Raw genomic sequence first — 16,113 nt, 5'->3', positions numbered from 1 at the left:
AAGTATATGCCAACAAATTGTATAACTTAGAAGAAATGGATAAATTCCTAGAAACATACAACCTACCAAGACTGAATCAAGGAGAAATAGCCTGAACAGACCAACAACCACTAAGACTGAATGAGTAATCAAACCGCACCCCCCCCCCACCCCCCAAGAAAGAAGAGCACAGGACCAGAAGGCTTCCCAGGTAAATTAAACATTCAAAGAAGAATTAATAACTTGCAAAAAACAGAAGAAGAGGAAACTCTTCCAGACTCATTTTATGATGGTATCACTTTGATACGAAAGCCAGACAAAGACATCACAGGAAAAGAAAACCATAAGCCAATATCCCTAATGAACATTGATGGAAAAATCTTCAATAAAATACTAGTAAACTGAATTCAACAGTGCATTAAAAGGACTACACAACACGAATAAGTGGGCTTTATCCCTGGGATGTTAGGATGGGTCAACATCCTTACAATCATATCAATGTGATACACCATATTAACAGAATGAAAGATAAAAACCACACAATCATTTCAATAGATGCAGAAAAATCATTTGAAAAAATTTAAAAATCTCAACAAAATTGGTATAGAAGGAGCTTACCTCAACTCAATAAATGTCATGTATGAAAAGCCCACAGCTAACATCATAATCAAAGGGGAGAAACTGAAATTATTTTCTCTAAATCCAGTACAAGGCAAGAATGTCCACATTTGAAACTTCTATTCAACACAGCACTTCAAGTCCTAGCCAGAGCAATTAGACAAGAAAAAGAAATAAAAGGCATCTAAATTGGAAAGGAAAAAGTTAAATTATCTGTTTGCAGATGATATGATCATACATGTAGAAAACTCTAAAGACAACAAAAAATTGTTAGAACTAATAAACAATTCAGTAAATCTGCAGGATACAAAATCAACATACAAAAATCAGTGGCTTTTGTATACACAAACTATCCAAAGAAGAAATTAGGGAAATCATTCCATTTACAACAGTAATAAAAAGAATAAAATAGGAATAAACTCAACCAAAGAGATGAAAGACCTGTCCGCTGAAAACTATAAAACCCTGATGGAGGAAATTAAAGAAGACACATGAAAAGATGAAAAGACACAATGAAAAGATGTCCTGTGTTCATAGATTGGAAGAGTTAATATTGTTAAAATGTCCATACTACCCAAAGTGATCTACAGGTTCAATGCAATCCCTGTCAAAATCCCAATGGCGTTCTTTACAGAAACAGAAAAAAAAATCCTAAATTTCATATGGAAACACAAAAGACTCCAAATAGCCAAAGTCTTGAGTAGGAAGAACAAAGCTGGAGGAATCACACTCCCCGATTTCAAAATACATTACAAAGCCATAGTAATGAAAACAGTATGGTACTGGCATAAAAAAAAGACATATAGACCAATGGAACAGAATAGATTGTGCAGAAATAAATCCATCCATTTATGGTCAACTGATTTTTGACAAAGTTGTCAAGAACACACAGTGGGGAAATGATAGTCTCTTCAATAAATGTTGCTGGGAGAACTGGATATCCACATGCAGAAGAATGAAATTGTATCCTTATCCTGTATCTCACATCATAAGCAAATAGAAACTCAAAATGGGTTAAAGACTTAAGCATAAAAACTGAAATGTAAAACTACCAGAAGAAAGCATAGGGAAAAAGCTTCTTGACATTGGTCTTAGCAATGATTTTTTTCAATATGATCCCCAAAGCACAGGCAACAAAAACAAAAATAAACAAGTGGGACTACATCAAACTCAAAAGCTTCTGCACAGCAACGGAAACAATTAACAGAGTGAAAAGGCAACTTACGGAATGGTAGAAAATATTTGCAAACCATACATCTGATAAGGGGTTAACATCCAAAATATGTAAGGAACTCACACAACTTAATAGCAAAAAAGTAACTGGATTAAAAAATGGGCAAAGGACCTGAATAGACATTTCTCAAAAGAAGACATACAAATGGCCAGCAGGTATATGAAAAGGTGCTCACCATCACTAATCATCAGGGAAATACAAATCAAAACCACAATGTGATATCACCTCACACCTGTTAGGATGGCTATCATCAAAAGACAAGTGAGAGCACATGTTCTGCTTCGGCGGCCCGGGGTTCACTGGTTCAGATCCCGGGTGCCATGCCATGGTAGGCATCCCACATATAAAGTAGAGGAAGATGGGCACGGATGTTAGCTCAGGGCCAGTCTTCCTCAGCAAAAAGAGGAGGATTGGCAGCAGATGTTAGCTCAGGGCTAATCTTCCTCAAAAAAAAAAAGACACAAGTGATAACAAGTGTTAGCGAGGTTGTAGAGAAAAGAGAACCCACATATACTGTTGGTGGGAATATAAATTGGTACAGCCATTATGGAAAACAGTATGGAGGTTGCTCAAAAAGTTAAAAATAGAGGGGCTGGCCCCGTGGCCAAGTGGTTGGGTTCCCGCGCTCCGCTGCAGGCGGCCCAGTGTTTCATTGGTTTGAATCCTGGGCGCGGACATGGCACCGCTCATCAAACCATGCTGAGGCAGCGTCCCACATACCACAACTAGAAGGACCCACAACGAAGAATATACAACTATGTGCCGGAGGGGCTTTGGGGAGAAAAAGGAAAAAATAAAATCTTTAAAAAAAAAAAACAAAAAAAACCACGTTGTTAAAAAAAAAAAAAAGTTAAAAATAGAAGTATCATATGATCCAGCAATCCCACTTCTGGGAATATATCCAAAGGAAATAAAATCTGGATCTCGAAGAGATACCTGCACTCTCATGTTCTGCAGCATTATACACAATAGCCAAAATATGGAAACAACCTAAATGTCTGTAGCAGATGAATGGATAAAGAAAATATGGTGTATGTTTGTGTATTTGTGTGTGTATGTAATATTAAATAGTGCAAATTTCATGGTTTAAAAAAATGTATACATGGAATATTATTCACCCTTAAAAAAGATATCCTCCCATTTTGACAATATGGATGAACCTGGAGGACGATATGCTCAGTGAAACAGGCCAGACACAGAAAGAGAAATACTGTGTAATCTCACTTATATGTAGAATCTAAAATAGACTCAGAAGTAGAGAGCAGAACAGTGGTTAGCAGGAGTGAGGTGGAGGGGGAAATGGGTAGGTGTCTGCCAAAGCGTACAAAGTTTCAGTTATGCCAGAAGAATAAGTTCCAGAGACCTAATGTACACCAGGGTGACTATAGTTAACAACACTGTATTGTATACTTGAAATTTGCTAAGAGGGTAGATCGTGTTATCACCACACACGTGCACACACAAGAAAATGGTAACTACGTGAGGTGACAGACATGTTAATTAGCTGGATTGTAGTGATCATTTCACAATGTAGACATATGTCAAAACATCACGTTGTATACCTTACATATATACAATTCCTATTTGTCAGTTATACCTCCATAAAGCTAAAAAAAAAAAGGATTTCAACTCTCCTGTGAGAATTCTGTCTCAACTGAGGGAAGAACATGCTCACTACAGATTGGAGGCCCTGGGCTTAAATGCCACTTATTGTATAAAAGCAAATTGTTTGTACTTGATTAGAAACTACAATTAGATTCAGTAAGCTATAAAACCACATTTAAATTAAATTGAGCCAAAGTAACTAGAACTCACAAATCAATATTTCCTCTCTATTATTTTTTCATGAAAACAAGCAAATGACAAGAAAATAAGTCTAACTCACATCACAGAATAAAGAAACATCCAGTGATATCTATGGCTAACCATATACACACAGCCCAACTGCCGGTAATTTTATAGATCTGAATACTGCACATTTCTTGGTTTACAAAAATGATCACTGCACGGCTCTGCAAAGTTTTCTAATAAAGAAGAGATTTAATTATATTCACTAGATGGTATTTAATAAGGCAGGAGTATATTGATACTTAAAAAAAATGTTTAACAAGAAGAGTTGAACTAAAAAAGAATTTTCTGGTTAGCCACAAGTTTACTAGAAGATTCAAATAACCAGAACACCTCATTCATAAAGTGCTTTGGTTTAGTAGAGCCTTTATTGTAAATAGATTTAAACAGAGGCATAACTGTTTAAATAATAAAGTACCTAGAAATGTTGGATGCAAATCACATTTTCATTCCTTCAGAAATTCTAAGTTTCTCAAGGACTGGATCCTGGCTTTGTGAATAGTCCCTACCACTTAGCCAGCAACCAACTTTGTTTAATAAGTAATTCAACTAAATTCTATTTAAAATGTACTGGGGAATACAATAAATACCAAGGAATCCTGTGTTTTTCCATAACGTAGTAAAGGGCACAAATTTATGTTAAAATTCAGAAATATGTAAATCCAGCTATTAGGGACAAATGCTAGTTACTTATCTTCCTACCTAGATTTTGAGCTTTCCAAAGATGGGAGTGACAAGATAGGCTAAAAACGTCATCTAAGTTTAATAAAAAGGATAAAGAATCCTGAGAGTTAGCAAGTATGGAGGGAAGTGAACCTATCCTAGATGGCTAATGAAAATTAATAAACCTTTACCCAGTGCTTAGAACAGTGCCTCACACACTTACAAGAGGAGTTCAGCAAATATTTTTTGTTGAATGAATGAATGAATACCACCATGTCGGTTTGGCAATGTAATGATATTTTTCATGCCTTCTGACCTACAATTCCACTTCTAGAAATTTATTTTAAGAAACTAGCTATAGATGTACATGAAGATTTATGTACAAGGTGTTTTGACAAAGCACTGATTACAACAGCAAAATAATTGGAAATATGCTCAATTTCCAAAAATGTATGGAAATTGTACATTTGGTAATGGTACATTCATACAACAGAATATTTATACCACCATTAAGAATGCTGGGGGCCAGCCCAGTGGCGCAGTGGTTAAGTTCATGCTCTCCACTTTGGGGGCCTAGGGTTCGCAGATTCAGATCCCAGGTGCAGACCTACACACTGCTCATCAAGCCATGCTGTGGCGGCGTCCATATACAAAACAGAGGAAGATTAGCATGGATGTTAGCTCAGGGACAATCTTCCTCACCAAAAAAAAAAAAGAATTCTTTCCAATGTCATCTAACTAGTCAGCGGTGGAGTCAGGATTCAGATTCAGGCCTGTCCAACCCAAGCACACATTTCTAGGTATGCAGATAAATCTTACTGGTGACTTGAGGCTGGAAAGGATAAAAAGTACAATGGTGAATAGAATCAGTAACTACAATTAGATATTAACATGCTGACACGATAGACTACATCAATAAGATGAAACTTAAACAGGCATACATATATCTGCAACTGAGCCCAAAAGGCCATACATATAATTACAGACTGGGAAAAAGACATAGCTTACCAGTAGCCCATGTAAAAATGTTTAATGAATTTTAAAGAACTGCAAGTTCACTATGTCATGGTCAAAGGCTGATTATAGGCAAGGGTGATTCTGAGGACTCAAAACAAAAATAAATATAAAAAACAAATGTGATCTTAGGCAGCATTAATAGAAATATATCATCTAGAACAAGAGGAGTCAGAGTCTGACTCTAGCCTACCATGGTCGAAATACCTACACCTGGGTCCGGCCCGGTGGCACAGTGATTAAGTTCGCATGCTCCGCTTTGGTGGCCCGAGGTTTGCCAGTTCACATCCTGGGTCGGACCTAACACTGCTCATCAAGCTATGCTGAGGCGGAGTCCCACACAGAAGAACTAGAAGGACTTACAACTGGGATATACAACTATGTACTGGGGCTTTGGGGAGCAAAAAAAAAAAAGAGGAAGATTGGCAACAGATGTTAGCTCAGGGCCAGTCTTAAAAAAAAAACTTATACCTGAAGAAAACTCTAACCATTCTGAACATGTTTGGCAGCGAATGATCATGATAGTGAAGGAACTTAAAGCTATGACATATGAGGAATGGTTAAAGTTACTAATAGACTTATCCAGGAAGCAAAACTACTTAAAGTTTAACTGACATCTGAAGAGTGGTTTTGTGGAAGAGAGACGAGAACTTTTCTGTATGGCACCAATGCAAGAGATACAGGGCCAACTGGTGGAACTTATTATGAGACAGGTCTGTGTTTGCCATAAGGAAGGACCTTAAGTTCAATAAGAGCTGTCAGAAAATGGAATGGGCTGCCTTAGGTTCTTTTTTCCAGAGTTTTATTCATGTGGAAGATAAATAGCCACTTAGCGTGCCTATTGTAAAGGGGATTACAGTACCATACAGAAGGTTGAACTAGAAAACATCTAAGGACACTTTCAAAGCTGAGATCTTAATGAATTTCTTAAACTAAGGCTTCCAAATATCAGGGGTACCTGTACACATTTTTCAAGAGAGAAAAATCAGACTGCTTAGAAGTACTAAGACCCTGTACTACTCAATGATTATTCATTAAGAAAAAAATCACCAACTGTTTTTCATTTGAGTTAGGATTTTAGATGTTTAGGTTAATTATAATCAGTGCTTATTTTGAGACACCTTATAACTATTTCTTTTGACTTATGAAATGTGCCTAACTCTTATATTTCAAAGACATTTTTGATGAATAGAGGTTAGTAAAAACAAAACCTCATAGTTTTTGCATCATATTTATGTTATACAAAATTCACCAACTTTTGTAGGCAAGTTACCTGCTCTGGCTTCACTAGCTGCTTTTTGGAGTCCTCTTCTTTGGCTGCATACACGGTTATAGATGCACATATCAGACCTGTAGGCATGGTTGTCAGCTTTCCCATCTGAGAAAGATATATCAAACAGATATTTTTAATTGAAAAACTCCCCATCCTCCATTTCCAGATAAAATTTTAGGGCATCGGAGGGACACCATGGGTTTCATTTAAATTTATTAAAAACTCAAATACTCTAAATTACTTTATATATTTTTAGGATATAATTCCTAAAATTCTCTTCTCATACAAGATAGTAGAGCATTATTTTTACCAATTTGTTAACTTCCTACTTCATATGGAATATAGTAGTATAATAATTACCAGGAAGGAGTGAATTCAACATCTGAGGGATGGAGTGGGATAGATCATGGTATTCACTCAGCCCACAAACATACATTGAGCAACTACTAAGTGCCAGACCCTGGTCTTAGTGCTGAGGATACATCAGTGAACAAAACAAAGATTCTTGCTCTCATGGAGCTGATATTCCAGTGGAGCAGAAACAGGCAATAAAAACAATAAATAAATTATATGATATATTACAAATTGATAAATGCTATGGAGAAAGTAAAGGATAAGGGTGATCTGGAATACTGGGTAACTCAGGCTGCATCTTGAAATATAACTTATATTTATATTTATAAAAATAATTTTCTTCCATTACAAATCCTTTGCCCCTAACTTTCCCAGTGCATTCTTTTTTATCTGTGTCATGCTTAATCTAAAGCCAAAAGTGACCTTTGTTTTGGATATAACTTGATTTGAATTAAGAAAGCAGAAAAATTACTGGCTCTAAGAACAAAGTGTTCCAGTGTTTATTCAGGTGTCAAAATAATTCCGGAAGATTATCCATTCAACAAGGCCAAATGAAAAGCTTTCCAAGGATCAAAAATTTTAAGAGCTTAATTCTTTGGAGGGGAAAGGAGGCTTGCTGAAATCAACAAAGGACATCTGGACGGAAGAGGTCTCTTTGTCCTACACATAAGCGGAATTGTGCAAGAACTGGAAAAAACACTGGCCAAAGGATTCTAAATGCTCTCTGATAACAGTGATGGTGCCTGCACCTCATTTCTGACACATTTTTTAATATCTCCTGAGTAGAGCTACAGACACTATCTTGTTTAAACTAGGCATGACTCTGATTTAGACTGAGACTCCAGAAATACAGGGTAAAATGAAGACAATACTAATAATAGAAATTTTGTTCACTGCTTCTCTCCATTCAAGCCTCCCTCTAGTGCACGTTAGCATCACAGAATGATTCATCTAGGCCTGCCTTCCCAAAAAACATCACTTTCGATTTCTTATATCCAGTTGGTATTCACTAACAAAATAAGATTTCTACTCCATACCTATGTCAGGTATCAACTAAAAAACATTTTAAGACTGATGCCAGCAAACATGCTCTCCCATGTTCCTGAGAAATGTTGTTAATAAAGCTCTGAAGTGATTATTTGAAGGATGTCAATTCTGACAACATTTAAAAGCTATTTTTAAAACACCTGATTAGACCTTACTTTCCAGATATAAAAAAAATACTTTTGAACTTCAGGTTAATATCTGAAAAATGTTTAACCTAATGTTCTCAGAGTATAGTCATCTTACTCCACATAAGGCAATAATAATTTTACCAAGCAAGGGCTCGCTACCTGACGTGCATAGAGGCCAATACTATGGTACTGGTTTTTGAGAAAAGAAAGAGCTTTATTGTGAGGCCAATCAGAAGGAGACAGAAGGCAAGGCTCTCAAATCTGTCTCCCTGATCCAGGGTTCCGGGTGAAATTTAAGGAGTTAGGGGCAGAAGCTGATTGGCTTGTCTCGAATCTGTCCCTATATGGTAATCAAGTTGCTCAAAGCCAGATTTCCCTTATTAAAGGACTTCTCGCTTCAAAAAAGGTTCAGGTGGCAACATTTCTGAAGATTTTTTGGCTCTGGGATCATCGTGGGGCTACAGGTTCCCACCTGGCACATGTGCAATGTTGTCTCTGTTATTGAGCAAGGTTTAATCAATCAACAACCTGTTTGAAGGAAGCAAAACCAGTTTAAGCTGGTCAATGTTTGATGTACTGTTTCAATAATAATATGTAGACTATAAAATAAATTTATAGGTATTGCTTGATAATTATGATTAATGCTTCAGAGTCTGGATTGACTAACTGAACTAGTGGCCTAAAAAGTGAATATACCTTGAAAAAACGCCTAAGTATCTTCACTACATTTTTTACTCAGTAGGGCAGAGTCCATCCATCTTGACTTTTACTGATGAGGCAGCGTGGCATAACGGAAAAAAACATGAACTTAGGAGTTGCATAGACCCGGTTTTGAATTCCAGTTGTGGAATTTAGTATGCAAATCTCGGCAAGTTTCTTAAGCTCTTAGAGTTGAGCTGCCCAGTATGGTAACTACCATCTACATGTGGTTATTTAACTTTAAATTCATTAAAAATAAATCAAATGTAAAGTTTAGTTCCTTAGTCACATTAGCCCCATTTCAAGTGCACAAAAGTGTACTGTAGTGCACAGATATACAATAATTCCATCACTGAAGAAAGTTCTACTGGACAGTACTATCTTAGAATCTCAGGTGATATATCTGTAAAAAATAGTAACACCTTCTTTTTTATGATTATCATGAAGATTAATTATATTAAAATGGCTTGCACTTGATAAATGGGTAATTATCTTTAGCTCCCCATTCCTTCTGATTGCTGAATAAAGATTTTTCTTCTCACGCGTATTTGATGTTAATCAGGCTCTAGTAAGAACCATAATAACAATAAAAAATATAGCAAACTTATTGCCTCTAAACAAAAAAGGCCAAAATTTTGACAAAAGAAAACAAGCAGAATGGCACACTCAGGCATTTTCAAAACAAAGGTTATACTGATGAAGAAGGCATCACCATCCAAAGAAAGGCAGCTGACTGTATACGGCACTAAAAATTTAGAATTGGGATTGGCAAACTACAGCTATAGGCTAAATCTGGCCTGGACTGTGAGCTAAATTCTCTTTCTAAATATGTAAAGATTTGTAAAAGCAAAAATAAAAAACAAAGAAGACTATTTGATCTTATCTGTCCTGCAAAGTCTAACATATTTACTATCCGGCTCTTTACAGAATAAAAATTGCCAACCTCTGATTTAGAAAATAAAATATTTAAAAAGTATCGGAGGAGCCAGCCCCATGGCCTAGTGCTTAAGTTCAGCACACTCTGCTTGGGCGACCTGGGTTTGGTTCCTGGGCGTGGACCTACACCACTTGTCAGCAGCTATGCTGTGGTGGCGACCCACATACAAAATAGAGGAAGACTGGCACAGATGTTAGCCTAGGGCGAATCTTCCTCAAGCAAAAAGAGGAGGATTGGCAACACATATTAGCTCAGAGCCAGCCTTCTTCAGCAAAACAAAACAAAACAAAACAAAACAAAAAAGGCTTGCCTGAGCTCACCAGGCCACCACAACATGAGAGGGAGTGGCAGAGGCCACCATAAAAGAAAAAAAAATGTATCATGGCTTGGGGGGTATTACAAAAACTTATAAGCTCATAAGGTTGTTAACTAAATAGCATTAAAATTGAGCAGAGGCAATCCTAGTTTGCAGAAGAAGGTAAGACCTCGAGTTAAAACTACTTTTAACTTTAAAATAATGATGTCAATTCAAAATTATAAATGACTTGTTTAAAATCAACGAGAGATAAAAACTGGCTCCCTCCGAAAGCTAACAGCTCCTAGAACAGAATTCTATCATATAGAGATCTACAAATAGCAAGACCAAAGATGAGCATCAGGTAACTCTCCCACAAGACTCAACTCTTCTAAGTGCCTCTGTAATCAAAACATAGTTGATGGGCAATATTGGCAGCAGTTACATTCCATAAATTAGCCTTGAACACTGATTTAGGGAACACTGAACCACTGCTCCTAAGGAAAATACAGGGTTAATTTCTTGTGAACCTCTGGTTACATTTTTATCAACTGATAAATACATAACCTTGTTTTATATGTGTTCCTGTTTAAATACAACTTATTTAATATATATTGTTGATTCATTAACACTGAACTCACAGCAACAGCATTATAACTCATGCCCTGAATGAAGTTTATCGAACGTGTATATTTTCTCCATAAGGCATATCACAGCTTTCTTGCACTTAAGAACACTACATATAGCACTTTCAGCACTATGCATAGGAGCCATTTTAAATACCGGCATTACCAAAAAAAAAAAAGTGAAAAGATGTAGCACTAATTCAACCATAAAAGGGACACTTGTTCACAGTGTGAGAGCTGAAACAATAAGGCAGAGCACTGATTTATTCAACTTCACTTGGTGTAGTGTAAGCCTTGACAGTTATTTCTTTTCCTTTTTTGTAATGCAAGTGACTGACTGATGCTTTGGACTGTGGAGGAATCCATTTCAAAGAGGCATCCACTTCAAAGTGGCTATCTTTCAGAAACACATTGCTAGCCACAGGACTAGATAAAGAGCCAGGCCACAGCTTCCACTGACTGAGGCTCCTTTGTTTTAGGGATCTTGGTTGATTTCAATAACTGACTATTTATGCTACTTCTTTTCTCTTCCTGTGCTTTAAATGCTCACTCTTATGTTTTAAATTCACCCATAAAGAGTGAGCCCGAGAAACCCTAGGCCCCCACCCTCAACCCCAATAAAGGCAGAACCCCTGGCCTGTGCACACTCGCTCTGTCTACCAGCTATCTCACAGTGTCGTCCCAGGTGTGCTGTGTAATTTCCAGGTCCTGTGAGTAATAAGCCTTTATTTTTTCAAAGTCTCCTGACAGTTATTGCTGACAGGTGTCTTGCAATCATAATAAGAACTACAAGGGTCGGTCTAACCACAACATTCGTTATTGATAGGCTGAGACTAGCACAAAACAATTGGTGTCATCAGCAGGATTGCATAATTGCCCATGCAAGTAACTGAGGTGAATGCCCTTTACTTGCAACTTGTTTACTAACCACCTAAGTCAGGAAGATAACACTATCTTGGAAAGGAGCACCGCTTGCTGGGAAGGTCTGTCTTGCTGCCATGTGCTTTTGCACATTGCCTTTGTTGTGTGTAACCTGAGGTATCCAACCCAAAAGGTCATGGCTGCCAAAATAATCCAACCATCTGCCCAGAGTGGACCTCCCTAGGGCAGTGTGATCAAGGCCATATGGCCTAAGGAGACAATTAGACCACTAATTATGAAGGACTTAATTGACTATTAATATGCGTAAGGGTCCTCCATGCCTCAAGGCCAAGCAGAGCTAAGGAGGACGGATTGGATCACACGAGGCTATTGTCACTGCCCAAAGAGAGGCTCTAGGCTAAAGGCAAGAGAAAAAGATTCAGGTAGGTGAGGAGGATGGGAGACCTCCACCTGCGACAACTGACTCAGTGGGTTGTGCCCTGGCTACATGTCATAACCTACAAGAGTGAAATAGCCCTGCAACTAGAAACCAATGGCACCACCAGAGGAAAAATTCAACAGAGGCCTGCAGTCTCTGTGTTACCACTTCACTCACTACTGTCATTCTTCATCCCCTGACCTGATGGGATATTATGGGTCCAATTCCTGGCGTGATATCACTAAAAAATTATTGGACAAATATAAATGTCCTGAACATCTGGTGCCAGCACCTCCTAAGAAGCCTGAGGAGGTACACCAGCTCTTTGATAAGTGTAAAACCTCATGGAAGCTTCCCGGGCATTGCACAGTGCCATGGCATACCAAGATGCCAAGACTCTGGTATTATGCTCCAGAGGTCTACGGGCTTTTCTCAAAGACCCTGTATGTATCACGCTAATGGAAGCAAACCGCAATCCCAGAGAGGTCTCTTGGGACACCGTGGAAAAGAAAATGGCCACCTACAAAGAGGGCTCATAGTGACGTCATCCAAAATTTTCCAGTGACAACACGTAAGATTACGCTAACAGGAGAAAATCAAGAAATAGAAACTAAGATCAGAAACTATACCTTAATGAAATTCAAACCTTCCTTAAAGATTTAATGCAGCAGGAAAGAGACAGGGGGATGAATTGGCTCTGGTGGGAGGTTTCTTCAGTTGGTTTGTTTGGAATGGACTCTAAATTGCTATTCATGGCTGCCAAAATGCATCAACTGGCTGGTATTGTAATCACAGACCCTCCAGAACCAGTTCAACTGACCCCATATTATCAACAAAGTGATTAAGAATTGCCTTTCAGAAAATTTGCGATGTCATGTAGCCAGAGCATGTGCAGAAGAAATGTTGACATGAAATAACTGCCGAACCAAAGATTCTCCTCCCCACAGAACCAAAGGACAAGGACATGACTGGAACTTAAAAGTCGGACTCTAGCAGAAGCGAGAGATCCCTCGTTCAGGAAGATCTGGTGTTAAAATTCCTTCCCCACCTCATCATAAGCGTTTAGAACCCTACCATAAATGTTTACAACCTCATTATAAATATTTAGAACTCTGTAATAAATGTTTAGAAGCCCACCAATCAAAACCTGTCCTGCTATCATTTCCACGTGCCAGCCTGTTCTCCATAAGCTCTTAAATTTTGCCACAAATCCTGAACTGGGGAGACATATCTGAGGGCACACACCCCATCTCCCTGCAGATGGATCTTGCAGAATAAAGCTGATTTCTCCCCCAAAAGCTGATGCCATAATTAATTGTTTTTTTATGTGCATCAGGCAAGAGAACCCCAATTTTTTTTTTTTTTTTAAGATTTTATTTTTTCCTTTTTCTCCCCAAAGCCCCCCCGGTACATAGTTGTGTATTCTTCTAGTTGTGGCATGTGGGACGCTGCCTCAGCGTGGTCTGATGAGCAGTGCCACGTCCGCGCCCAGGATTCGAACTAACGAAACACTGGGGCCGCCTGCAGCGGAGCGCGCGAACTTAACCACTCGGCCACGGGGCCAGCCCCAAGAGAACCCCAATTTTGTGCAGTAACTGTATCTTTAAAGACCCTAAATTCCATAACTTTCTTAAAGATCCATCAATGGTACATGCTTCTTGCCGTTGAGATAACCAGAGATCCTAAGCCCCCTCGGCTTCCCCCTGAACGAGGCAAAACTAAAAAACACACCTCAGGAGGCATCCCTGCCACCAAGGGAAAAGTCGACAGCGTTATCCAGGCCTCTAGCGAGGAGGAAGAGGGAGAAGGGAAGGCAAAGGCCCCTAGAGCCACCAATATTCTTACCAGGGCCCTCCTTCTCCTCGCCAGAGTATTTATTGCCTGGAGCCACGCCCATCTTTCCTGTCGCAGTGACCACTGCTAAGGCTCACAGTGAATAGAAAACACTAAGATGAAGCCCATCTCCTGCTGTGCAAAACTGCCATGATCCAATGGGTTTACCATTTCCATGACCACAGTGAGCCAAGTGACTCCTCTTCATTTCCAGCCCTGAAGAGGCTCCATTTCCAGGTGGCATTACATTTTAATTAGGGCTGCCAAAACCACCCAAAAGGCACTGAAACTTCCAGGAGAAAACGTACATTTTCTTTCTCTGTCCCTTGAAGATGTAAATCTTACCATGTCTTTGAAATGTAAACACCCTAGGAGGTAGTTAAAACTTTGCCCAGACTGAAGGGAAAAAAAAGAGGGAAAGAAGCCTTTTTCAAATACAAACTGCTATAAAGGCTCCTTTGCCACAGCCTCCATAAGATTACTTCTCAAGGGCAAACACAAATCTTAAAAGTCTTCTTCACAAACAGTAAAACACCTCAGCCATCTGAGCAAGTAAACGATTTTTTCCAACTATTCCTTATAAACTAGTGAGTTTTATATTGTTTTAAAATCGAAGCTATAGGGTTGTGTGTCTGTGGATGTATGTTATATGTATGTGAAACTGTTCTACCTCTGGATAGTACTGCCAAAATTAATTTGCGAAGAATTTTATTCAATTGGCTTAAAGTAAATTAAACATATACAGTCATGCATTGCACAACAATGTTTCGGTCAACGACAGACTGCACATACAACATTGGTCCCCTAAGATTAGTACCATATAGTCTGGGTATATAGTAGGCTATACCATCTAGGTTTGCATAAGTGCACTCTATGATGTTCACAGAATGATGAAATTGCCTAATGATGCATTAAAACGTATTCCTGTCAGTAAGCAGCACACGACTATAATAGAAACTCACACAAATGCTTTTCATGTTCACGTGATCTAGAAAAATATTCAGTATTAAAGCTAGCTTGTTGGTTTAATTAATACAGACATGTCTTCAGCGTTCTTAGCATTAAATATAATGCAGATAACTTTTATTCTACCCTGGTTGACTAGTCAAATAAATTCATGTCATCTCTATTACAAAATTTGTCAACAAGAAAAACAACTTTGGATGATGACTGACGACTGACATCTAATGTCTAACGAAGTTTCTGTAGGTAATGTAGGGGAGGAGGACATTTCCTCTCCCCAAATGGGGGTTCGTCTGGCCGGAGAACGAATTAAATTCACATGAGACAGAATAGCAAGAGAAAATTAAACAAAGCTTTATGAGGAACCATGGCCCGGGGCCTTTCTTCCCTGAAGGAAGAAAGGGCACCGAAGAAGTGGGGTGCACAGAGTGGTTATATACCCCCAAACAGGGTGTTTCACATGTGATTGAAATGTCCCTCCCACAATAGTCACAAGATTGCCCTGTCGGCACAGAGCTTGATGGACACAGCAGGTAGTGGTCTGCTGTCTCAGAGGGCGTAGCCGGAGGCAAGTGGATTGTCTGGAGCTGGACAGTCACAGGTGAGGGCAGCAATCAGTTCCTAGCCTAGGGAAAGATGCTCAATCCTTAAGAAATGCCAAAGTTGGGAGGGGGAGGGAAGTCAGTTACAGGAGGTTACCAGACTAGCACAATAAAATGCAGATTTAAGTCCTTGCCTTTGGTATTGATTAAGAGTTTTTAGAGAGAAGGTCATCTCCTTTCTTCTTCCTGGTACAGAGAGGGAGGCACCTTTTACAGATAGAGATTTACCTTACAAATGTAAACGTGTCCTAACAAAGGGCAAGTTCCATTCCTCAGAGCCTCCTTCCCTGTCCCAGTTTATCAAAAGCAATCAGCCTCAAATAATCCTCATGCCAAAGAGACATATCTTGGGGTGGCCATTTCTAGGTCCCCACAGTAATCTAAACATGATTGTTAAAAACAAACAAAATAAATAGATGTAATTAAGAGTTTTTAGGTGAATTTTTTAGCAAAGATTGTTTTATGATACATCTATTTAAAGAGTCTCCAAATCTCTTTGTAACTTCCACCCTTGGAATTTTTTTTGCTAAGTTAAATGAAATGGTCAGAATTCACTGAATGTCTAGATCATTTCCAAGTAAGATAAAATACTGAGATAGTAATTGCTAAACAAGTCTAAGTTTCCCTACTTTTGACCTCGTATTTCAGAGGAACTGAAGATATTTGGATCTATTAGTAAACACGTTTGGTGCGACATTGG

The 16,113-nt window shown here is 38.6% G+C and overlaps 1 protein-coding gene across 4 annotated transcripts in view; it reads right to left on the bottom strand.

The window, feature by feature from the left end:
* Window positions 1–16,113, bottom strand: part of APOOL (apolipoprotein O like) — a 70,912-nt gene that overhangs the window by 29,046 nt on the left and 25,753 nt on the right. For all 4 annotated transcript variants that reach the window (XM_008526825.2, XM_008526826.2, XM_070603992.1 and 1 more), the window contains one exon: window positions 6,630–6,734. In XM_008526825.2, coding sequence (XP_008525047.1) covers window positions 6,630–6,734 — 105 coding nt within the window. The remainder of the gene's footprint in view (window positions 1–6,629; window positions 6,735–16,113) is intronic.

This window comes from Equus przewalskii, chromosome X (assembly GCF_037783145.1).
Source record: "Equus przewalskii isolate Varuska chromosome X, EquPr2, whole genome shotgun sequence".
NCBI lineage: Eukaryota > Metazoa > Chordata > Mammalia > Perissodactyla > Equidae > Equus > Equus przewalskii.
Note: the sequence above shows the minus strand (reverse complement) of the source record. Positions and strands in the feature narration are given on the sequence as shown.